The 25,581-nt window shown below is 43.4% G+C and overlaps 1 protein-coding gene across 1 annotated transcript in view; it reads left to right on the forward strand.

Moving 5' to 3' along the window:
- Nucleotides 1–25,581, forward strand: part of LOC141121906 (uncharacterized) — an 89,799-nt gene that overhangs the window by 20,253 nt on the left and 43,965 nt on the right. The window contains 2 exon segments of the mRNA XM_073611662.1: nucleotides 5,204–5,345; nucleotides 8,691–9,916. Coding sequence (XP_073467763.1) covers nucleotides 5,204–5,345; nucleotides 8,691–9,916 — 1,368 coding nt within the window.

The raw sequence follows: 25,581 nt of genomic DNA on the forward strand, positions 1-25,581 counted from the left end.
TCACGCTGACAGGGAGAGCCGATCGGCGGCTCTCCCTGTCAGAGGGGGGGTCCATGCTGATAATCAGCACATTGATTATCAGCACAACCCCCATCAAAAGGTGCCCATCAGCTGCCAATCAGTGCCCAACACCTGCCAGCCCATAAAAAACGTATGTCAGTGCTGATCAGTGCCCAAAAAAATGCCAATCAGCGCCCTATCAGTAGTGCCTGTCAGTGCCCCATCAAAGTGCCAATCAGTGCCACTCAGTAATGCCTGTCGGTAGCTCCTCATCAGTGCTGCCTATCCAGTGCCACCTATCAGTGCCGCCAGTGTTGCCTATCAGTGCCCATCAGTTTTTTTTTCTTAAATTGTCGGGGTTTTTTTTGTTTATAGCACAAAAATTAAAAACCGCAGAGGTGATCAAATGCCACCAAAAGAAAGCTTTATTTGTGGGAAGAAAATGCCAAAAAAATTAGTTTGGGTACAGTGTAGCATGACCGTGGAATTGTCATTCAAAGTGCGACAGCGCTGAAAGCTAAAAATTGTCCTGGGCATGATGGGGGGGAAAGTGCCCAGTATTGAAGGGGTTAAATAAACTAGAAATCTGTGCAAATTCATGTAATCATACAATATTTTGTGCTCAATATAGTGTTCTCTGCAAGTCCACTGCTTCCACTTAGCATCTACTTCAATTAACTTATTTTTTTTTCCCCCAAAAAAAATCCTAATCCACAGATACCAGGGTGCCTTGACGAGGCTCTGTGGCTTACGCCTGCATTTTCAAATGTGTGCAGACTAAACCCCTGCTTTTAACGCATACTGTTAGACAGGTTATTTGGTTGTCTGCGGGCTGGACGGTAAGTTAAGCTTGGTTTTTCCCTTGGATTTATCCTTGGCCTTGTTTGTACCTGAAGGATATACAGTACATACACACACTGCACAAGGCCGTGTTCACACTACGAGATGTTTCTCGGGGCTGCAGTTCCTCTGAGCTCCACAAGGTGGTGATCTCACTTCTACCCAGACAGGAAGTCTCTATGGAATACAGACAGGAAGTGATGTCAGATTCAGACAGGATATTCCATTTGGAAGGACGTAGAGAGAAGACACTGTAGAATTTGGCGGCAGAGGAGGTAATATGTAGATTAACCCCTTCAGGGGGATCAGTTGATGATTAATATATCTTCCTTCCAAAGCTGGCCATACATGGTTTAGTTTTATCGTTCATCCAGCGGGATGAGAGGAAAAAACGGAAGTGATTCCCCCATCCACACATTGGAGGGGGATGGGGGAATCCTCCCCGCTGCACTATTGTATTCTGACAATGGGGGGCGCTCCTCCGCTCTCAGAATACACAGATCAGTGATGAAGCTATTGGCTGCAGCCGCTGATGGAGTGACTTTTATCCGGCAGTGACCACACATGGATGGAAATGTGACCGATCCCTGCTGAACCGGGGGGGGGGGGGGGGTTGTTGCACATTGCTGGGGTTTTTTCCTTTAGTGATTCTCTCTCTAAGTGATTCTTTATACAAGTGATATGCACTTCAAGCTCTGCCTGGATTTCCTTCAGTTTGGATTTCGCCCTCAACACTCCACAGAAGCGCTGCTCTCCCAAAACTCACAAATTACCTGCTAATGGCTAAAACCAACAGACCCTATTCTACATTACCCCTCCAGGACCTCTCTTCTGCCTTTGATATGGTTGACCACCCCCTCCTCCTCACAAAACCTTCACACCTTTGGCCTCCATGACTGTGCTCTTCGATGGTTCTCATCCTAACTATCCCACCGCACCTTCAGTGTCACTTACAATTCTACTCCCTCTTCTCCTCTTCCTTTCTCGATCGGGGTCCCCCAAGGTTCTGTTCTTGGACCTCTTCTTTTCTCCATCTACACCTCCTCCCTGGGTCATGGCTTTCAATACCATTTCTATGCCAATGACACCCAAATCCATCTCACCTTACAACATCAATCTCCTCATGCATCACTAATTTACTAACAGACATATCAGCCTAGATCTCACACAAATCCTCAAACTTAATCTATCCAAAACTGAGCTCATAATATTTCCTCCCCCACATGCCTCTTCCCCTGATTTCTCTGTCATAATCAACAGCTCAACCATCTACCCGTCCCCGCATGCCTAGGTGCTAGGTGTAATCCTTGACTCTGAACTATCCTTTTCGCTCCACATCCAATCACTGCCCAAATCTTGCTTCCTCAACATCTTCAAGATACGCCCCTTCCTAATCAATGACACCACAAAGCTCCTAGTTCACTCCCTGGTCATCTCTCACCTCAACTACTGCAACTCCTTCCTCATTGGCTTACCTTTACATAGGCTCCTCCCCCCTTCAGTCTGTCATGAATGCTTCTGCCAGACTCATCCACCTTACCAACCGCTCAGCGTCTGCTACTCCTCTCTTCCAATCCCTTCATTGGCTGCCACTCACCCAACCAATTAAATTCAAAATACTAACAAGACTTTACAAAGCCATCCACAACCTGGCCCCCAGCTACATCACTAACCTAGTCTCAAAAGACCAACCTAATCATTCTCTTCGCTCCTCCCAAGACCTCCTGCCCTCTAGCTCCCAGGTCACCTCATCCCACACTCACCTCCAGGACTTCTCCCAAGCCTCTTCCATTCTTTGGAATTCCCTACCCCAATCTGTCTGTCTCCTACTCTATTCACTTTCAGATGATCCCTGAGAACTAATTTCTTCAGAGAGGCCTATTCAGCCCCCACCTAACAGCTTTACATTACATAGTTACATAGTAGGTGAGGTTGAAAAAAGACACAAGTCCAACCTATGTGTGTGATTATGTGTCAGTATTACATTATATATCCCTGTATGTTGTGGTCATTCAGGTGCTTATCTAATAGTTTCTTGAAGCTAATCGATGCCCCCCGCTGAGACCACCGCCTGTGGAAGGGAATTCCACATCCTTACCGCTCTTACAGTAAAGAACCCTCTACGTAGTTTAAGGTTAAACCTCTTTTCTTCTAATTTTAATCTAACATTATTTTCTCCATCAGCCCATCCCCCACAGTTATTACATTTTTGTATGTCTTGACCCTCCCTCTTAGATTGTAAGCTCGAATGAACAGGGCCCTCCTACTGTATTAAACTGTATTGTAATTGTACTGTCTACCCTCATGTTGTAAAGTGCTGAGTAAACTGTCAGAGCTATATAAATCCTGTATAATAATTAGGAGCTCTGGAAAAAATTGTCTGGTATTTACACTCGGTTCCTCCGCACGTCACCTGATCACATGAGAGCTTACTTTCACAGATTCCTGACAGATTTCTGTATGGTAAAGTTCACTCTTCAGTTTAGGAGAGGTAGGACACACCCAGAAATAATGAATTGGTTTGCACGGGAGCCTCATATATCTCCCCATCCAAATGTCCCTTCATCGAGAGTCAATATGTCCTTTGTTATCACACTGACCTCACAGCTCCTCCCCCACTGTCCCTCCACCCAGAATCAACACATTCTATGACATCACACTGATTTTACCATGACCCCCAGCAGTGCCTCAGAGCAAAACTGTTCAAGAAGTCAGAAGATCCTATTTGTTATTATGTCTATAAAGTTCCAAAACTAAATAAAACGAGACCAGAAACAAAGCACAGAAAACATAAAGACCACGGAGTTAACATAGACGTTGAACAATCAATATCAATCCGGATAATTTTTCAATGGTATCTATCTACAGGGAAACCTTCATAGAGGACACCAATGAGGATGGAGGAGGACCGGAGTCACATGACTGAGAAGATACTAAACCTCACCCTGGAGATCATCTACCTGCTGACCGGAGAGGTGAGGAGGATTCTGAGAGGTCACATGACATCACTCTTATCTCTATTAATAAAACACAGACCTGACCGGAGAGGTGAGGAGGATTCTGGGAGGTCACATGACATCACTCTTATCTCTATTAATAAAATGTAGACCTGACCGAGAGGTGAGGAGGATTCTGGGAGGTCACATGACATCACTCTTATCTCTATTAATAAAACACAGACCTGACCGGAGAGGTGAGGAGGATTCTGGGAGGTCACATGACATCACTCTTATCTCTATTAATAAAATGTAGACCTGACCGAGAGGTGAGGAGGATTCTGGGAGGTCACATGACATCACTCTTATCTCTATTAATAAAATGTAGACCTGACCAGAGAGGTGAGGAGGATTCTGGGATTCTAACATGATATTCCTATTGGTTCCTCAATATAGAGATTTCCTCCTCTGAAGTCAAGAGATCGTATGACCATCACAGTGCCTCCATGTGACTCCCTAAAACCTGAGAGACACAACATGCAGAAGATTCTAGAAGTCACCAAGAAGATGATGGAGCTGCTGACAGGAGAGGTGAGCGGTGCTGGGAATTCTGGGACAGACAAGGGATGTGTCTGGATAGTGACTGTATCATTGGATGGATGGATCTAGTAATGGGAACCCACCAGAGAGATGTCCCCGTCCTCTGTATTCCTGGGATTCCACACAGGAAGGTCACACCATCCCTCACCATCATCAGGTAGATGAGGAACAATCACTGATAGTATCATTAGGATCTGTACATTATCTGCATTGTTACAATTGATGTCATTTTTATTATATATTCAGAGTGAAAATCTGAGAGATTCTAAAGTTCAGGTTAAAGAAGGGATAAAAGAGAAGGATGATGAGGATGGGATGATGGAGGAGTCAGAGTTTCTAAAAGAACACAAAGATCTATACCAGGACACCATGGTGGAGTCATCCAGCTACAGAAACCCACCAGAGAGATGTCCCCATCCTCTGTATTCCCGGGATTCCACACAGGAAGATCACACCATCCCTCACCATCATCAGGTAGATGATTGACAATTATTGGTAGTTCTGATTTATACACAGCATGTTTATTACAATAAATGTTTTATTATATATTCAGAGTGGAAACCTCGGGGATGATGATATTGATCTTAAGAAAGAGTATAATGAGGAGGATGGAGTGATGGAGTCACCTAATACCAGGAACCCACCAGAGAGATGTCTTCATCCTCTGTATTCCCGGGATTCTACACAGGAAGATCACACCATCCCTCACTGTTATAAGGTTGGTGGGCTGAAGCATCTAGATTATGGACTCATAGTGATGATGTGTGGATTTTTTTATGTATGCTTATGGTTTACAGATGATATTGTCTCTCATTTTCTTGATTTAGAGTGGAGATCCAATCGATATAGAATTTGAGGTTAAAGCAGAAGAAGAAGAGAGGTATGTGAGGGATGATCAGCAGTCTATGGAGGAGGATGGAATAACGAGGACATTTATAGAAGAGGACACTCCTACAGAGATCAGCACAGGTGGGTCATTAACACTAAATACATTCCTCCACCCATACTGCTCACTGATTGGTCCAGAGTAGGGCGGGGACTGGGTGATATCAGTCTGTAATCCCCTGGTCACTTTCCTGAGCTGTGTTCCCCGTCCTGTATTCCTGTATTTCTCTCCGATAATCTTCTTTCTCTGTGCTGCAGACACAATTTATGTACCTAGACTGGATTTATGGAGATTCTGGGGCTCAACTGGCAGCAAAATGTTGATTTTCACCATAGATGTTACTAGACCTAGACACCTGGGGAATGTGCTTTGGGTCTTCTGGCAAGATCTCTGACAGAACAATTCTCCCAGGATTACTTGTTCTGTTGTTTGCTGGCTGTGCCGGGTGGAGGGATATGTCTGTATAGTCTCAGACCCAAGTCACTGAGTGCAGTCTCAGGAGATGGGAGGCAGCGGTGTGGGACCTCTGCAACTTGTCTCATGTAACTGCAACTTGTCACAATTTATGTATATAGACTGGATTTATGGAGATTCTGAGGCTCAATTGGCAGCAAAATGTTGATTTTCACCATAAGCGTTACTAGACCTAGGCACCTGGGGTATGTTGAAATAAGTTATTTTCTGCACTATGGTAAAACAGGTGTGGCTGCTGCCTGCCCACAAAGCTCCACAGAGTGAAACACAAAAACGTGCAACGGGTGTACACAAGCCCTCTAAAATCAGAGGGTCTTGCCCTGATCCCCCGGGGCGTTAGGCTCCAGACGGGAACTGGGGTACTTACACTTGGTCCACCTGGCCGAAACCAGACGGACTCCATTCTCTTCTTCCTAAACAGATCCATCCAAGTACTAAGTGGGGCTTCCCCGAAGGGAGACCCCATGAGAGAGGGTGAACTAAGCCAGAAGGCCATGTCCACCCCCCTCCCAAGGCTTTCAGGGCAGGCCCGAGGACCTGCACCCTACCAATCACACGTGCAAAAACGTGTACAAAAACAAAAATACAAAAAGTGACAAACAAAGGGCTTAAATAAAAGAAAGAGAAGGAAGGAAGTGGAGAGGAGAGTGAAAAGTGGTCATTGTGTGAAACAATGACCAGGCCCTCCGGCCCCGGGTGAAGTTTTTGAGTGTGCTTACACACCATGGGCTTTCAAAAAATAACAAAACAAAAACCAAAGCTCCAAAGAGTTGGTAGGAAAGATACAAGGAAAGGGGAGATAAAATGACGCTGCCTACATCTAATAAGTGGTTGTGTTAAAAAAGTTGGAAGCATAAATAAACCGTCTAATAATGGATCCTATCTCTTCAAATTACAAACCACACACACACATTATTAGTGTTAAATCGTATGAGTGCGCAATATAACATTTGCAATCCTGGATGGCTAATAAGTTCCATAAACTAAAAAATACACATAAATCATACAAACTTATAATAAAGTGCTCAGTATGCTTATAGTGCAAAAAGTGTCCATACAAAATATTTGTCCATAATAACTGGATTATACTCCGTATATATATATATATATATATATATATATATATATATATATATATATATATATATATATATATATATATATATATATAAGAATCCACTTGTGTAAACTAAAAATATCAAAAAAATCAGTTCAAAAAGTATAATAACTTCCAAAGTGACTCGTGCCTGGATAAACAATATCTCTTGGTGAAAAATTCCACACATGCTCTCTGTTCAGTTCCACACTCACCAGAAAGCCATCACGTCACTTCCGGTTTCAGAGATTCCAGTCTGTGGAACGCAAGGTGTCTCAGATCTATTGCTGTGGTATTTGTTCTGACCCTGCAGTACTATTGAGAGTGCGATTTTTAAAACTTTGATCCGAATAAATTGAATTTTTATGGATTCATGCTCTGAGAAGCATTTCTTTCCATCCACCCATATGTGAGTGCACCCAATGACCAGACCCACCATGGTAGAGGAGATACCACCAGACAAGACACCAGAGACGACCCTGCTTGAATGCGCTTTACACCTGCAGGGGCACATCTTTCTGGTGAGTGTGGAACCGAGAGGGGAGCAGGTGTGGAATTCACCTAATTTTTCACCAAGAGATAGTGTTTATCCAGGCACAAGTCACTTTGGAAGTTATACTTTTTGAACTGTGACTATTTTTGGTTTACACCAGTGGATTCTTATATATATATATATATATATATATATATATATATATATATATTATACGGAGTATAATCCATAATCCAGTTATTATGGACACTTTTTGCACAATAAGCACACTGAGCACTTTTTTATACGTTTGTATGATATATGTGTTTTTTATTAGCCACCCAGGATTGCAAATGTTATATTGAGCACTCATACAATTTACAGTGCCTTGAAAAAGTATTCACACCCCTTGAAATTTCCCACATTTTGTCATGTTACAACCAAAAACATAAATGTATTTTATTGGGATTTTATGTGATAGACCAACACAAAGTGGCACATAATTGTGAGGTGGAAGGAAAATTTATAAATGGTTTTCAACATTGTTTACAAATAAATATGTGAAAAGTGTGGGGGGCATTTGTATTCAGCCCCCCTGAGTCAATACTTTGTAGAACCGCCTGGAACCACCCACCAATTACAGCTGCAAGTCTTTTTGGGGTTGTCTCTACCAGCTTTGCGCACATCTAGAGAGGGACATTTTTGCCCATTCTTCTTTGCAAAATATCTCAAGCTCTGTCAGATTGGATGGAGAGCGTCTGTGAACACCAATTGTCATGTCTTACCACAGATTCTCAATTGGATTTAGGTCTGGACTTTGACTGGGCCATTCTAACACATGAATATGCTTTGATCTAAACCATTCCATTCACGGTATTATAGCAAAAAATAAAAAAAATATATATTTTTTTCAAAATTGTCGCTTTTTTTTGTTTATAGCGCAAAAAATAAAAACTGCAGAGGTGATCAAATACCACCAAAAGAAAGCTCTATTTGAGGAGAAAAAAAGGACGTCACTTTTGTTTGGGTGCAGCCTCGCACGACCGCGCAATTGTCAGTTAAAGCAGAGTTCTATCCAAAAATGGAACTTCCGCTGGTCGGATTCCCCCCCCCCCTCCGATGTCACATTTGGCACCTTTCAGGGGGGGGGGAGGGAGCAGATACCTTTTTAATCCAGGTATTTGCTCCCACTTCCGGGCATAGATCGCCGCCGCGATCTACACCATGTCCGGCCCCCCCTGCGGTCTTCTGGGAGACACACAGGTCCCAGAAGACAGCAGGGACCAGTGAGGATGCGCAGCGCAACTCACGCATGTGCAGTAGGGAACCAGGCTGTGAAGCTGTGAGGCTTCATGTCTAGTAATAATCTTTTTATCTCTATTTTAGTAGATGGACGGGAGATGAGGAAAACCTCAGAGGATTGTCTCACTTTGTCTCCAGACTGTAAAGTAGAAGATGAGGACATCACACAGTATAGTCCAGGAGAAAACCCGACTACCTCAAATGTCCATCCGGCACCACACAGTGTAGATGGACCATCGTATTCCTCTTATCCTGAGGAACCTCAGACTGTGAGGGATGGTGCCGTCCTTCCAACAGATAAGAGGTTTTCCTGTACTGAATGCGGGAAGTGTTTCAATTTTAAATGCTATCTTGATCTGCATAAAAGATTTCACACAGGAGAGAAGCCGTATTCCTGTCCTAAGTGTGGAAAATGTTTTTCACATAATTCCAGTCTTTACACACATCAGAGATTGCACACGGGGGAGAAGTCACTTTCCTGTTCTCAGTGCAGGAAATGTTTTTTAGATAAATCCAATCTTAACGCACATCAGAGATCTCACACAGGAGAGAAGCCGTATTCCTGTCCTGAGTGCGGGAAGTGTTTTTCACGTAATTCCAGTCTTTGCACACATCGGAGATCTCACACGGGAGAGAAGCCATATGCCTGTCTTGAGTGTGGGAAATGTTTTTCACAGAAGTCCCATCTTTCTATACATCAGAGATCTCACACAGGGGAGAAACCACTTTCTTGTTCTGAGTGCGGGAAATGTTTTTTAGATAAATCCAATCTTAACGCACATAAGAGATCTCACACGGGGGAGAAGCCGTATTCCTGTCCTGAGTGTGGGAAATGTTTTTCACGTAATTCCAGTCTTTACACACATCAGAGATCTCACACAGGAGAGAAGCCGTATTCCTGTCCAGAGTGTGGGAAATGTTTTTCAGTGAAGTCCCATCTTAACACACATCAGAGATCTCACACAGGGGAGAAGCCATATTCCTGTCCTGAGTGTGGGAAATGTTTTTCAATGAAGTTCTATCTTAACACACATCAGAGATCTCACACAGGGGAGAAGCCGTATTCCTGTCCTGAGTGTGGGAAATGTTTTTCACAGAAGTCCAGTCTTTCTAAACATCAGAAATCGCACACAAGGGAGAAGCCGTTTTCTTGTTCTGAGTGCAGGAAATGTTTTTTAGATAAATCCAATCTTAACGCACATCAGAGATCTCACACGGGGGAAAAGCTGTATTCCTGTTCTTAGTGTGGGAAATGTTTTTCAGATAAGTCGAATCTTTATAAACATCAGAGATCTCACACGGGGGGAGAAGCCACCTTCCTGTCCTGAGTGAAGGAATTGTTCCTCACTGAAGTCCTGTCTTCCTGTACATCAGGGATCCCACACAACCCTCGAGGTGTATTAGTGCCTTGAGTGTGGGAAATGCCTTCTATATGAATGTTGCTGGACATCACAGCTCTCATGTGGGGAAGAAGCACACCCTGATATACCCCTCAGATATACTCCATGGCTGATCTTCATCATGTAAGAAACAGTTCATAAGGAGATCAGAGATCACCAAAGACATGGATGAAGTGTTGTACCGTGTTGGCTATTGATAGCGGTAGAAAAATAAAAATGGAGTCATTACCTTCCATTGGCTGAGTACATTTTGTGGTGTAAGCTTTCACAAACACTTGGAGGTCTATAAATTGTTGAAGGAATGTGACCAGCATTCACCCAACTGTGACAAGTTTTGGCCATTTTTAATTTCATGTAATCATTGGCTCCATTTAGTTGCCATAATGTTGTATCGTGCTGTGTTTACTGATGAATTTATTTCAGAAAAAATACTGTATTATGGCAACTAGATGGAGCTGACAATCATAGGAAATCACTATGTTAATTAAAATACAGCCCACATTTTTCATGGCTGAATAAATGCGTGTCACGATTGTCCAATTAATTTTCTATACTGTAATTAGACCCCTTAGTTTCCTTTGTCAGGCATGGCTTAATACTAATAACAGGTTATATTCATGCACTCATGACTAAAGTACACACTGAAGGAAATTAAGTTAATTAAACCAACAATATTAAGCTTGAAATAAAACCAAAAATATTGCATTTGACCATTAGAATTAGTGCCAACTAAATGCATATTTTTCCATTTTAAATCAATGGAAAATTTATAACCACCTCAGCAAATAGCCTAAAAATATTAAATTAGAATTCCCATTCACAGAGAAGGAATGTACATGTACTTTCCCAGGAGAAATTGCTATGCATTATTTATGAATAGACCCTTAAATGCCAGGAGACATTTATATAAAGATGGGAAGTATGTAGCAGATAAATGAATAGACCTCCTAGTAATTTTATTTATACCGATGCTGATACTAAGCATTTCCATGAGTGTCGGTACTTGTACAAACACACTGATACTAAAAAAACGATACCTTCAGGCTCGGTTCTTTCATCTGTCAGCAGGATTTCCCCCGCTGACAGCTAAAATGTAAACAAAAGAATACTGGCACTTACCGGTTGTTAGGGAGCGGGGTCACAGCGTCCTTAACCGATGACTCAATCAGCTGTCAGCGGTATTCCCCTGCTGACAGCTGAAGTGTAGATAAAACAATTGCCAGCAATAGGTATCAGTAATGCCGCGTACACACGACCGGACTTTACGGCATACTTGGTCCTCAAATCTTTTCGACGGACTCAAGTCCGGTCGAAAAGTCCGCTTGTCTGTATGCTAGTCCGACGGACAAAAAACAACAATAGGGCAGCTATTGGCTACTGGCTATGAACTTCCTTGTTTTAGTCCGGTCGTACGTCATCACGTACGAATTCGACGGACTTTGGTTGATCATGTGTAGGCAAGTCAATTCATTTAGAAAGTCCGTCGTAAAGTCCGTTGAAAAGTCCGCCGGACAAAGTCTGCCGTAAAGTCCGCTCGTGTGTATGCGGCATTATTGGCATCGGAGAGTACTGACAAAAATATATATCGGTACTCGTACCGGTTGCTTAAAAAAAGGTTAGGTTAAATGTTTAGCTTTGTTAATCTAATTATTTAGTTTTGTTAAATTTGGTTGATTCGTTCAGTTCGTATTCAGAGTTAGTTTTGTCTTTTTTTTTTTTAGGGCTGTTACTGATTAAAATTTTCGTGTTCGATTAAGCTATTTTTTTTTAATCGACTAATTTCGATTAATTATAACGCACATACAGAACTACTTTTAGCTGATCTCCTTGCATTGCAACTCTGCATTAGTCAGTGGTAAATGTGGTATACACTATGTACAATCACCCAACACTAGTTAGTTTCCACAATCCATGACTTAACTTCACAGTTAAGAGAGACGATAAACAGCCAGATCCACAAGTTATTCCACCACTGCTGAAACAGTCCACAGTAGCGTGACAATCCCTCCACCTCCGGTCTAACTAATCACTCTCACCTTATGGCATGGACCCCTGTGCAAACAGGTGGTCATGCAAGCGGGTATCAAAAGGGTTAACACGGACCATAAACTTCTCTCAAGTCTCCTTAGATCTCAGCAAGGACACCAGGTCATGGGTAGAAAGAAAAGATCTAAGTGCTCACCGCTTAAGTATAAGATTTTATTTTTGTGTTCAAACACAAACTACTCACATGAAGATGATAAAAACACAGCATGTGAAGCCGACGATCGTGTTAGTTCCGTAGGGCAGCAGCGGGTGACGTCATGCGTACATGTTACGTTCAATCATAACTTCCTCAGCGGGGCAGGGCTACGGCGTCACCCTACAGTCTATTTAAATAGCACCGTTGTTATGGCAACGGCCGAAGCCCAACATAGCAGGGCATTGCTAGGACGTCACACGTCAATCAAAAGCAAGCGCCGCCGTAATGGCAAAAGCCAATCCACATGGCAAAAATATCATAGCTTATCAGCCACTAAGGACAACAATGTTAAAAACGGAGGTTATCAAATTTGCCTACACTTAGCTCACTGAATGATCCCAGTTAACCACATCCATATTTACCATCACTGTCAAGGCTGTCCTGTGACGTCACGGACATCGACGTCACCGGACTCCTCCTCCCTTCCCTTCTTTAGCAGACGGAGGCACTTGGGGAAGGGGGGAGGAGTCCGGTGATGTTGATGTCCGTAACGTTACCGCATCTCCGACGGAACTCCGCGAAGACCCGGAAGCCGGAGGAGACGTGAGTACCAATCAAAAGAATTTTGAACGATCAAAAAAATTAACGATTAATCGAGGAATTAATCGTTAATTTCCGCAGCCCTGCTTTTTTTTTCTTCCAATTTACAATTTTTTTTTTCGATTTGAAACGTTCAAATTGATAAATTTTGAATCAGATGAAATGAAAATGTTATATTTTTTTCGATTTAAATGCGGCAAAAGTGAACAAACAAACAAAAAAATCTTCACCTAATGATTACAATGACTCTTTAAATCACCTTTGGCTTAACAAGAACAGCATCAATTCCATTGGTACTCTAATAACACACAAAGTGACATGTGCTATTTCCAAACATACATCAATTAGTCCCAAAAAATATTCATGACTAATAGATCCAAAAGAAAAAGGGTTTTGATAGCATGTGTCCGATCCAAAATTAATGACAGTCTATGAAAAGTGATCCGTGTGGTGCAAAATAAAGTGACTGTTATTGCTCCCCTCCTTCTTCAATATCCCCCTCTTATGTCTGCACTCACCAGAGCGCCTCATCCCTGCAGCGGTAACAGGCGTAATTACAACGTATACATTACATACATAGTACCTATTACCTATATAGTACATATTACATTCAGCTAAAGTAAGCTGGCAGAATGAACGATCTTGTTGTTATAAGGGGGTATACTGTGTATATAGAAGGGGGTATACTGTGTATATAGAAGGGGGTATACTGTGTATATAGAAGGAGGTATACTGTGTATATAGAAGGAGGTATACTGTGTATATAGAAGGAGGTATACTGTGTATATAGAAGGAGGTATACTGTGTATAAAGAAGGAGGTATACTGTGCATATAGAAGGAGGTATACTGTGTATATAGAAGGAGGTATACTGTGTATATAGAAGGAGGTATACTGTGTATATAGAAGGAGGTATACTGTGTATATAGAAGAAGGTATACTGTGTACAGTATATAGAAGGGGGTATACTGTGTATATAGAAAAAGGTATACTGTGTATAAAGAAGGGGTATACTGTGTATATAGAAGGGGGTATGCTGTGTATATAGAAGGGGGTATGCTGTGTATATAGAAGGGGGTATGCTGTGTATATAGAAGGGGGTATACTGTGTATATAGAAGGGGATATGCTGTGTATATTAGACATGTGCATTGCTGGAATTGGGTGGGGGAAGTAAAATAAAAATAATGATGATGATGAATGTTATTGGCTGATTGTAACCAAAGAGGAGGGGCAGTAAAATAGCTAGAACTAAGTATACACGTACAGCCAACTTACTTTCACTTACTTTCACTTACCATTTGCTAGCAGAGAGAGACACACACTGAATCATTTCAGAAGACAGTCAATCTTAGCTGCTCCGTTTGTCACTTTGTCAGAGAACCTGAATTATTTATCAATTAAGCATAAGCACAGCAGCAGAACAATAGTGAAGCAAGCTACAGTTCAACTTAACTTTTTCACAATAATCTGCTGCTATTGTGTTAGTGTTGTGAACTTTTTTTTTTTTAAATATATTTTTATTAAGATTTTGAGACAAACAAACAGTAACACTTATTTGCTACAGTACATCAACACCACATCTGGTGAAACAAAACTTCCGACAGCGTGAGTTGCCAGGTTACATAGCAGTAATATGGGTATACAAATGGTCCTCCTCAGCGGGAAATGGTCAGTTAAATATCGTAGGAAATACAATCCTGGAATTGCAGACAGTAGGGTCTAGAAGCACGCTATTGCTAATCAGTATTTTGACCTGAAAATTACTGTAAATCTATGTTTATTGAGTGATATTCATTTTTTCCATCCATTTGCGCCAGACTTTGTCAAATTTCAAAGGACAACCTCTGTTAGCATATGTGTCTTTGTATAGCGGGAGGTTCCCATTAACTAGATGTTTCCACTGCGTAATTGATGGGGGGTTAGGTTTTTTCCACTGCATTGCGATATTTTTCCTGGCATAGAAGAGTAGTAGACTGATCAGAGTGCGCTTGGCTATGGTAGGAACAACATTTTCTAACAAGCCCAGTATACATATCTCCATCAGCGGAGAAAGGTTGGTTGAGGCCACCTTGTTAGTAAGATCTAGTACCTCTCTCCAGTATTGTTGTAATCTTGGACAGTGCCAGAAGATGTGTGCGAAGTCCCCTGGAGATATGCCACATCTCCAACACTCCGGAGAATGCTGAGGGTTCATCAGGTGTAATCTATGTGGGGTAAAATAGGCCCTATGGACAATTTTAAACTGTACTACTCTGTCTCTTATGGAAACGAGTGACCTGAAGGGGAAATCCCAGACGTCATCCCAGTCATCGTCATCCAACGCAGGGATATCGCGTTGCCAACGGGACCAGAGTCCATCTAGAGGTGGCAAAGACACAAAGATCAGATGCGCATACAAACGCGAAGTAGGTTTTTCAGCGCAGCCGTATCGGAGCGTCTTTTCCAACTCGGATTGAGTCAGGGTGCAAGAGGAGTGAGGAAATTGGGCAGCAAATGCATGTGCCAATTGAAAATAGCGAAACTGGTAGTGTTTCGGTAAGTTATACATTACGGATAGCAGATCAAAAGGAATCAACGAAGACTGTGATATAACATGTGATATTAATTTAATGCCGTATTTAGTCCATATTTGGGGGTCCGAGAGTTTAAGTAAATGTGGTAGATTGGGGTTTGACCATAATGGGGCGTTGGGGGAGGGTTCAGAGTGTTTGTGTTTTCCAATAGTAAGACCCGTCCGCCATGCACGCAGGGTGGTGTGCATGGATGGGGTTAGTGGGTGTGGGGCGCGTGGACCTCTATGTATTAAAAGCTGGAGGGTCTCCCAGGAACCCACCACTGTAGCTTCCAAGGCTGAGGCCGCGTTGGTTTTGTCAGGGACTAACCACCAGACCACCGTGACTAATTGTGAGGCTAAGAAATATTTATAACAATCCGGGAAAGCCATGCCGCCCTGAGATGTTGGCCTCATCAAGGTAGACAGTTTGTATCTAGGTGGGGTGGGGCCCCACAAGAAATCCGAGAATTTTTGGTTAAGTTTGGTGAAGAATGATTTGGGGATCCACTGCGGGGAGTGACGAAAAAGGTAGGTGAATTTGGGAATAATTTTCATCTTGAGGAGATTTACTCTAGCCCAGACTGATAGAGGTAAATTGCTCCATGATTTGAGTTTGGGTCTCATATCATCTAGCACTGGGTCGAGATTTAGTTTAATGAAATCTTGGGCATGAGATGAGACCTGAACCCCAAGATATTTGAAGGTGTCTACCCATCTCAACGGGCAGTCAGGGGGAGAGGTGTTCTTAGCCTCCTGGTCTATTGGGAATAGGGTGGATTTTGACCAATTGACTCTCAGACCCGTAACCTCGGCGAATGTGTCTAGGACTGAAAGTGCTCCTTGGAGCGACGGACCAGCATCTGCAAGGAAAAGGACCATATCGTCTGCGTACAGGGCTACCCTCTCCTCCAGCAAGCCAATACGCAGCCCCTTGATATGGGGCGATGTACGTAGGGCTTCAGCAACTGGCTCAATGGCTATGGCGAACAAGGCCGGGGAGAGAGGGCAGCCCTGTCTAGTTCCCCTAAACAGTCTGAAGGGAGATGACAGACTAGAGCCAAGACGTATCGAAGAGGTGGGGCACTTATATATCGTTTGTAACCACGAAATGAACCTTAGTGGAAAGCCCATCCTCCGGAGAGTTTCCCAGAGAAAGGGCCACTCCACTGTATCGAAAGCTTTTTCTATGTCCAATAGAGCAATGGCCCTTGTCCCCGAATTACAATGCTGGGCATGGATATTTGTGAAGAGTCTTCTGAGATTTACATCAGTAGACCTCTTGGGCATAAAACCTGTTTGGTCGGGATCAATTACTGAGGGCAACAATGGATAAAGACGAGAGGCTAGGAGTTTGGTTAGAATTTTAAGATCGTTATTCAATAATGCGATCGGTCTGTATGATGCACATAGCTCCGGGTCTTTGGGGGGCTTATGAATTAGGGTCAAATATGCCTGGTGCATTGATTGGGGTAAATCACCCTTGGACAAGCAGGTAGTATACAGTTGGGCTAGAATGGGTGCCAGCAGCTCGCAGTGAGTTCGATAGAAATCAATTGGGAGTCCGTCTGGCCCTGGTGCTTTACCGGTGGGGAAGGAGCAGATAACATTTAACACCTCCAATGCCGTAAAAGGCTGGACTAGTGACTGTCTCTCCGCATCCGAGAGCCAACCGAGAGCCAGCGGATCCAAAAGGTCCTGTAGTGACTCGGGTCGGAAATCGGAGGGGAGAGAAGAGTCATAGAGCCTCCCATAAAAAGCACCGAAAGCTTCCAATATTGCAGACTGGGACGTCACTACGTCTCCCTCTGAGGAACGTAGACTGGAGACAACTGTGAGTGGATGGTCATGTTGGGCCATCATGGCCAAGAACCGACCGTTCTTGTCCCCTTGCTCAAAGAACCGTTGTCTACCTTTGTGTATGTCTAGCCTGGTGACCTCTGACATATGTAGGTTTAATGCACTCTGAGCTGCATTAAGCGAATCAAAGTGGGAGGGCGATGGGTCTGCACTAAACACTGCACTCTGATCATCAACTGACTGTTGGAGTAGCTGAGTTTGGTGACCCTGCTGTTTCTTGACACTGGCTATGGCGGAAATGTATAGGCCTCTGGCATAGGCCTTGAATGTGTCCCATACTATTTGCGGAGATGAAGATTCCCTATTGTGGTCCCAAAAATCTACCAACCCGGGCGGAATAATATCAGCCACCTCGGGGTGAGAGATCCACTGTGTTCCCAGCCTCCACAAAGCCGCATCACGACATGCAGACGAGCGGAACTCCACAACCAGAGGGCTATGATCGGATAAGCCACTGGGAAGGTAGGAGGCCTCCACTACGTCTGCTAGCAGCGATTGGTTGGAGAAAGCCAAGTCTATTCTCGAGGCAGTTTTGTGGGAAGCCGAGAAGCACGAGTAAGCCCTAAGGGCAGGGTGTCTCCATCTCCATATCTCCTCCAAGCCCATTGCCTGTGCCCAGGAGAGTAAATCAGAGTTGTGGCTTTTAGGAGGGGCAGGTCTATCCATATCTGGGGAGAGAATAGCATTGAAATCCCCCATTATCAATAGTTTCCCCGGGCAAAAGGGGGCAGCTTTTTCCAGGACTGAATAGAGAAGGCTTGGAGAGAAGGGTGGAGGTATGTAAATATTTATCACAATATATCTCTGAGACCAATGTCTGAACACCAAAATAACAAATTTACCCTGGGGGTCCGTGCATACTTCCTCAATTGTACATGGAAATTTTTTGGCAATTAGTATTGAGACTCCCCTTGCATAGGAGGAGTATGTAGCATGCACGGACCTTTGTATCCAGGGTTTTTTAAGGGTCAGGACCTTGCTGCCTGTGAGGTGAGTCTCTTGGAGAAGAATAATATGAGGGGAGTGGAGTTTCAGGTATTTAGTTAATAGTGCGCGCTTGAATTTGGAATTCAGGCCTCTGATGTTCCATGAGAGGACAGTAAATTTTTCAGTTAGGGAGGTAGCCATGTGTAGAGAGGGAACCGATGTAGAACAAAATGATAGGGGGGGCATATGGGAGAGCAACTCACAGACAGCAAAATCCCTGAGTAACCACACCGTGTGGCGGTAGTAATTGCGCACTGCAGCAACCATTTAGCAACTAACAGTAAAAACAACAAACTAAAACATAAACGACCCAAGCACTGAGTGCTTATCCTACTAATTCCCATCTCCTCTCCGGAAGAAACAAAAAAATAAAACCGGGGAGGAGAGCGGGAATAGTTTTACCCAAAAAAAAAAAAAAAAACAACTTCTAACTGTAGGTCTAAGGGTTATCACTCAGCAATATTTCACTGCAGACCAGTCCGTGATCTTGTAAGGGGGGGTAGGAACCCACAACCGGGGCAGATGGAGGGGGGGTACAGGAGGGCAGGTAGGTGTTTTTTCCTTGGAGATCCTGTTGGGGAAGTTTGTATAGTTCGCTCAACTGGAGGGCGAGCAGTCCAGCTCTCAATATAGTGCTCAATTCACACACATGGCGAATGATTTATCAAAACTGGAGCTGTGAAATGAAATAGGGGACATAAGAAAAAGGGGGGGAGGGGAGAAAATAAAAGTCCAATGAAGAAAAACAAAAAAACCCCCGTATGGGATCAGCTTGCCATGCAATGGATATGCGATCAGGATTTCAACTTGACCTTTGAGAATTTTAAAAGAACGGAGATCCGCAGCGGATAACACGACCCCGAGGGTATGTAAAAATTATTGATGAAAAAACCAAGTGGAAGGGGAGAAAATAGGAGAATTGGAACTTGCAGGTTAATTAAGCCAAGTCACAGTACCTGGGGATACAGAGCTGCCATTCAGCCACGACCATCCAGCCAGGAAAGAGCTGCCTCAGGATCCATGAAGAAGTGAGCTCTTTCGCCATCAATCACACGAAGCTTGCTAGGGTAAAGTAAGCTGAATTTTAACCCTTTGTCTCTCAGGCGTCGTCTTGCTTCCGTAAACGAACGGCGTCTCTGCTGTATCTCTGGGGAATAGTCGGGAAAGAGCATTATTTTTGCATTGTTGAAGCGCAATTCTTGCTTCTCCCTGGCTGCAGCGAGCAGTTTATCCCGGTCCCTGTAATTCAGGAGCCTGAGGAGGAATGGTCTCGGCGGGGCTCCAGGTACAGGGGGAGCAGGGGGAACCCTGTGGGCCCTCTCCACTACATATGTAGGAGGCATGGCAGGGATATCTAGGAGAGATAGGAGGAAGGATTCTGCAAATTCAGCCGGTTTAGACCCCTCTGCTCTCTCAGGGAGACCTATGACACGGATATTGTTCCTCCTCAGTCTGTTCTCAGTGTCAATGGACTTTTCTTGCAGGGCCTTCACTTGCAATTGCAGGGCACGGAGGTCCCGGGAGTCAGCTCTGGTATCATCTTCTAGTTGGGAGATGCGGCCTTCAGCCTCAGCGAACCGGGACCTAAATTTGTCCATGTCATGTCTTATAAGGCTAACATCTGTGACTAGATGGTCTATCTTGACCATGACAGAGTCATTGCCCGTTTTTATAGCAGCCAAAAGCTCTGCATGTGATGCTGCTTGAGCTGCAGACAGCTCAGAGAGGGTCTGTGTCTGTGTACCGGCCGACATTGTGAAGACAGGAGGCCTCGTGGACAAGATGGCGGCGGCCGAGGAGCGGGTATAGGCCGCGGATGACGAACGGGTCTTACCCGGTGTTGGCGGGGGGGTCCGTTTAGTGCTGCGGGACCTCTTGGACCTCTTGGACCCCAGGATGCCGGAATAGGTGGAGGTACGTGTGATTTTCGAGCCAGGATAAGTATCAGGATCTGTGTGAGAGCGGAGCTCAGCCGCAGCACGTCCTCTCTCCTTCACATCCGGCCACGCCCCCCCTTAGTGTTGTGAACTTGATAGTGATACTAGTGTTGCTGCTAGTGTTGTGATAGCCTCAGAGGCTGCCGCAGTGTGGGGGGATTTATATAGATTCTATATTATAGATTGAGATTCTATATACCCTATCTTGTTACCTGTCTGATCAGTGACTGATCACTATAACTAGTCCATTTTCTGAACTATACAGCAACAGCAAGTCAGCAATGTACCGTTCTAACGGAAAAGTGAAAGCAGGTAGAGGTAGTGGTCGTGGACGCCTTGCTAAAAAAAGTGGCCTCTGACACTTCTGCCGCCATAAACATGCTGTCCACAACAGTGGGTGTCACCACCAGCAAAGCTAGTACCACCACCCCCAGTTCTAATATTACTTTTCCTGCCAGACCACCAACATCTGCTGCCACTTCCACTGCCAGTGCAGCGCCTCCTACTACTTCTACAGGTGTCATGGCTGCTTATTTTTATGGAATAGGCAAGAAACCTAGTAAAGTGGAGTTGCCTTTACACTCATCACCACCAATCACACTGCCAGTGCCACTGCCCAGCTCCCCAAAGAAGCAATTGAGGGAGACAGCAGCAGAGACAGAGTGTGAGACTTTTTTTCATTGGCCCAAAAGAGAATGATTTTGAATGTGATGCTCCTCTTTCCCCAACCACTGCAGACATTTTATACACTCTTAGCCCACAGGACTTACAGTTTGACCTGGAGAAAGTGTGAGGAGTAGAACAGGTAGCAGCTCACTTTTTTCATCTTCTGCTAACTCCCCTTCTCCCTCTATTATTATGGAAGAATCCTGTGATGATATCACCGACCTCCCAGTCCCCTGCCATTAGCAGTACTAGTTCTAGTTCACCAAGTGTAACTGTAGTGGCAACAGCTTCCGCCACTGGTGTACTACCCGCTGCAGCTATATAAGCCCTAAATAGAGATCAACTGGGTCAAGGGGCTGCATCCCGCCGCAGCAACGTTTGGAAATACTTTCAAACATTGGAAGGCGGGTTCTTTGCAAAATGTAAATTGTGTGGGAAGCAAGTGAGTAGGTGTAAAAAGTTAGGTCATTTAACCAATGCTGGTATGAACCTACACCTTAAAAATTACCACCACTCTACTTTACTGCAGGCAGAGGCAGAAAAAGAAGATGGTAGCGCAGGAAGCAGCATAACAGACTCTGACTGTACTGGTGGTACCTCCTCAACCACACCACTTACTCAGAGCACAGGAGGCAATAGAGAGGGTTCAATTAAGACAAACCGTCCACGTGCATTAGTTCCACTGCAGACCCAATCAGGCTCCTCATCCTCCCAAGGACATCATCAGCCTACCCTCGATAGTTTTGTTGGCTTTAGTTCCACGGGCATGTCAAAACAGCAGGCCAACAAGATCACCCGCCTCATTGGCCAATTCATTGCTGTTGGAGGAGCTTCTTTTCGCATGATTAAAGGGGAGCCGTTTAAACAGCTCATGCATGCCCTTGCTCCAGGATACGTTGTTCCTGCACGAGCAACTTTCAGCAGAAAGATTATTCCAGCACTATACCATTCGTGCGTTGCATTATTGAAGGAAAAAATGGCCAAAGCCGAGGGTCAGACAATTCATTTGACCACTGATTTGTGGATAGCTCCTAGCGGTCAACACGCTTTCCTGTCTTTGACTGCACACTGGTCGCAGGCCACTGTGCCTGTTGGTGGTGGCACTAGTGTAATGCTGCGTACACACGGTCGGACTTTTCCAATGGACTCAATCCAGGGGACAATCCGATTGTGTGTGGGCTTCACCGGACCTTCAGCGGACTTTTCCAGTCGCAAATCTGACGTAATCGAGAGGAGAGCAGTGCCTCTGAAATGGTCAGGGCCTACCTATATGAAGCACCTTTGCTTCCTACAGAGGACCCTTTGACCTATTGGGATGGTAAGAAAAGTTTGTGGCCTGGTCTTTGCCTGGTTGCCCAGCAACTACTATCCTGTCCTCCAACCACTGTGCAAAGTGAGAGAGTTTTCTCTATTACTGGGAATATCCTTAATCCACACCGTTCACAACTAACACCCCATTTGATGGAACAAATAACTTTCCTCAAATTTAACCTCCCCAACCTAACTTGTGAGATCTGAATCATTGTTACCATGTGAAGATAGATGGGACTCAGAGGAACCATCCAAATGTTGAGGAAAATCATTTTTTTTATTTTCTTACCACTTACAATAGCAGTTGTCTACTTGTCTTTAGTGTGACCCCAAGATTTAAATAGAATTATATTGTTTTAAACAATCCAAATTTTTCCCTTTATTACTTCCGTCACCCTTTTTTGTAATGAATGTTGTGTAGAGTGACTAGAGTGTGCGTGATTGCATGAATGAATGTTATGTGAATGGACAGTAGCAAGGGTTGAAGCCTTGACGTGGCGCTACTGCTACAAATAGCAACGTGTGCTAATTTAACCATTTTTGTATGATGGTCTGGAAATAAGAGACAATGATTAAAGATGACCTCAACAGCATGACAGTTCCTCTTGATGGAGAGACTTCTCAACTCAAGAATCAGAATATGTTACCAACACAACATAGCACAAAGAAGCATACAGTTGGAAATGTGATTTTATGCAAGATAGATTTTTTGGTCACTGCTGAGCTGCATCCAGATGCCCTGGACCCCTCCCATTTGCCATCTCTGACCCTGGGGACACCAGGGCCCTCTCTGATCATCCGCCTGTTTCATGACCATCTGCAATTGTCCAAAGTCACCAGTGTGAGTGAGTAATCTACCCTGCTGCCATGTTATTCAAGCCCTGGAAATGATGACTGCCCTTTGAACTGTTGGCCCTTGTGATTGCGTAAGCCTGTGAACCTCTGTCCGGTTAACTGTTGCCCTCATGATTGCAAGCCTGCAACCTATGTCCTGTGAACGGTTGAGGACTGTATGGTGGTTAACCCCCGCTGTAACTATCTGCTGTGTATTCTGGTGGGTGGAAAGCTGAATGGCGTGACTGGGCCCAATACATGGGATTACCCTTTGCACATTGAAATAGTGTAGAGAGAAGTCTCATAAATTTTCTAAGTTCAGGCTGATGGTTAAATGTAGAAAAACTACAATTATAAGGCCTCTAGTAAGTTAGTAACAATAAATGGACTAGTTCATTTAGATAAACATCACATGAATCTAACAAGGAAAGCAAAACTCAAGAAAACAATTATTTCTGAACATTTTTTTTTATTTTTAACATAAACAAAACAAAAAAAAATAAAATAAAAAAAATTATAAAAGTATATTCTCCCCCAACCTGGTGACCAGTCGCTGTAGGGACATATTTTTTTTTTTTTTACCACTTCAGCGTTAACTTTTGAGAGACTCATTTCAACTTAACGTTCAAAAACAGTCCCTTCTCGAGTTCACATCACCGTGGTTACTTTGTACTTTAAATTTAAAAACAAGGAAGAATTCCTTTCCTTTATTTCCACACATGGCTTTAAATAAAACTAAGTGTTTTTCCCTCCCATCCCCATTCCCCTTTTTCCCTCCCCCTTCAAAATTCCATCTCCCCCCTCCCTCCCGCCTCACCATTGAATACTCTTCCTAACCATCCCAGATGTCATTCCTCTTAAGATCCGTTGCTGGTCAACAACTTCTCCCAATAGCTGTCCGAGGTCTTATATCTCTCCCACCCCTTCTCCCCTCACCCCATACAGAGATGCATTTATCTATTTGTTCTTCGTTTCTGCAACAGAGTATTTCCATTTTGTGGTAGTGTTCCACCTGCTTAAACCATTCTTCCAGATCTGGGCTTTTACTCTTTAGCCAGTTTTTTGGTATCAATCCCTTATCAGCATTTAATAATTTTGATGTTACTTTTCTCATGTATTGCTTTTTGGGGATTTTAGCATCGTGGAATAAACAGATCAGTCTATTGTTTTCTAACTTCTCTCCCGTGATCTCCTTAACACATGCGATTACTTCCTGCCAAAATACTCTTATTTTTGGGCAATCCCACCAGATGTGTATCATCGTGGCTTTATTTCCGCAATTTCTCCAACATAAAGGTGATTTTTCTTGATCCATTCTATGAAGTCATATACCACCTGGCCATGAATTTGTAGTTCATCTCGATGGTGTTTACGTCCCAGGCTTGATTATATCCACCTGCAATCATTTTCTCAATTTGTTGATCTTCAAAATTTGTTTCCAATTCTTTTTCCCATTTTTCTATGAAGGAGGGCCTCTTCTGACCCTCTATGTCCGAAAGGAATTCATAGACCTTCGAAATCCCTCCCTTCGTTATCGTTGGTGACATACAGAGCTTTTCTAATTTATTTAAATCATCTTTGTCTCTGAACGGATATGGTGATGAGATAACTAAGTGCTTTAATTGTAAATATTCCCATTCGGGCAATTTCCCCCCAAATTTACTCTGCAATTCTTGTGCCGATTCCAACTTCCCTTTCCTTGTGACATCTTTGATTTGTGGGTTCTGTGTGAAATATTTTGTTCCCGTAAGGGCAATTAGTGGAGAATTGTATAACCAATTTTGTTTCCGATAAAATGCATCCCAAACTCTGAATACGTTTGTTGTCAGTTCATGTGCGTTGGAGTCAATTGTTCTATATTTTTTTGAAATCCATATATTTTTGTGTGGTTTTACTTAAAGTGTTCTCTATCTCAATCCATTTTTTTTCTTTGTTCTCTTTCGTCCATTCTGTCATACGTGCAAGAATAACTGTTTTATAATACCTAAATATGTCAGGTGCTGCTAAACCTCCGTGTTGTCTTCTCCTAGACATTAGTGCAAATTTTAATCTTGGTTTCTTATTTTGCCAAATAAATTTTGTCAATATTTTCTGTAAAGTCCTAAAAAAGCTCAGAGGGATTCCTATTGGTACCATTTGGAATTTATACAAAATTTTTGGTAAAATTACCATTTTAAGCATGTTAACTCTTCCAATCCACGATATTGGTAGTATACTTATCCTTTTGACTTCTGCTCTAATTTCATTCAGTAATGGGATGAAGTTTGCGAGATATATTTTCTCGAGTGTTGGTGTTAATTTAATCCCCAGGTAGGATAACTCTTCTTTTACCCACGTAAATGGGAATTCTCTTTGTAGCACCGCGATATCTTTTTTATTCACTCCAAGATTTAATATTTCCGTCTTTATAGGGTTTATTTTGAAATTTGAAAGTTCGCCGTATCTCTCCACTTCCGATAAGATGTTTAGCAGAGTTTCTCTGGGGTTAGTCACATAGACTAGGATATCGTCGGCATAGGCAGCAATTTTATGTTCTTTTTCCTTTATCCTCGCCCCCTCTATCCCAGGGTTGTTTCGTAGAGTTGCCAGGAAAGGTTCCAACGACAACACGTACAAGAGAGGCGAGAGCGGGCATCCCTGCCGCGT

The sequence above is a fragment of the Aquarana catesbeiana genome, unplaced genomic scaffold (genome assembly GCF_042186555.1).
Source record: "Aquarana catesbeiana isolate 2022-GZ unplaced genomic scaffold, ASM4218655v1 unanchor233, whole genome shotgun sequence".
NCBI classification, from domain to species: Eukaryota; Metazoa; Chordata; class Amphibia; order Anura; family Ranidae; genus Aquarana; species Aquarana catesbeiana.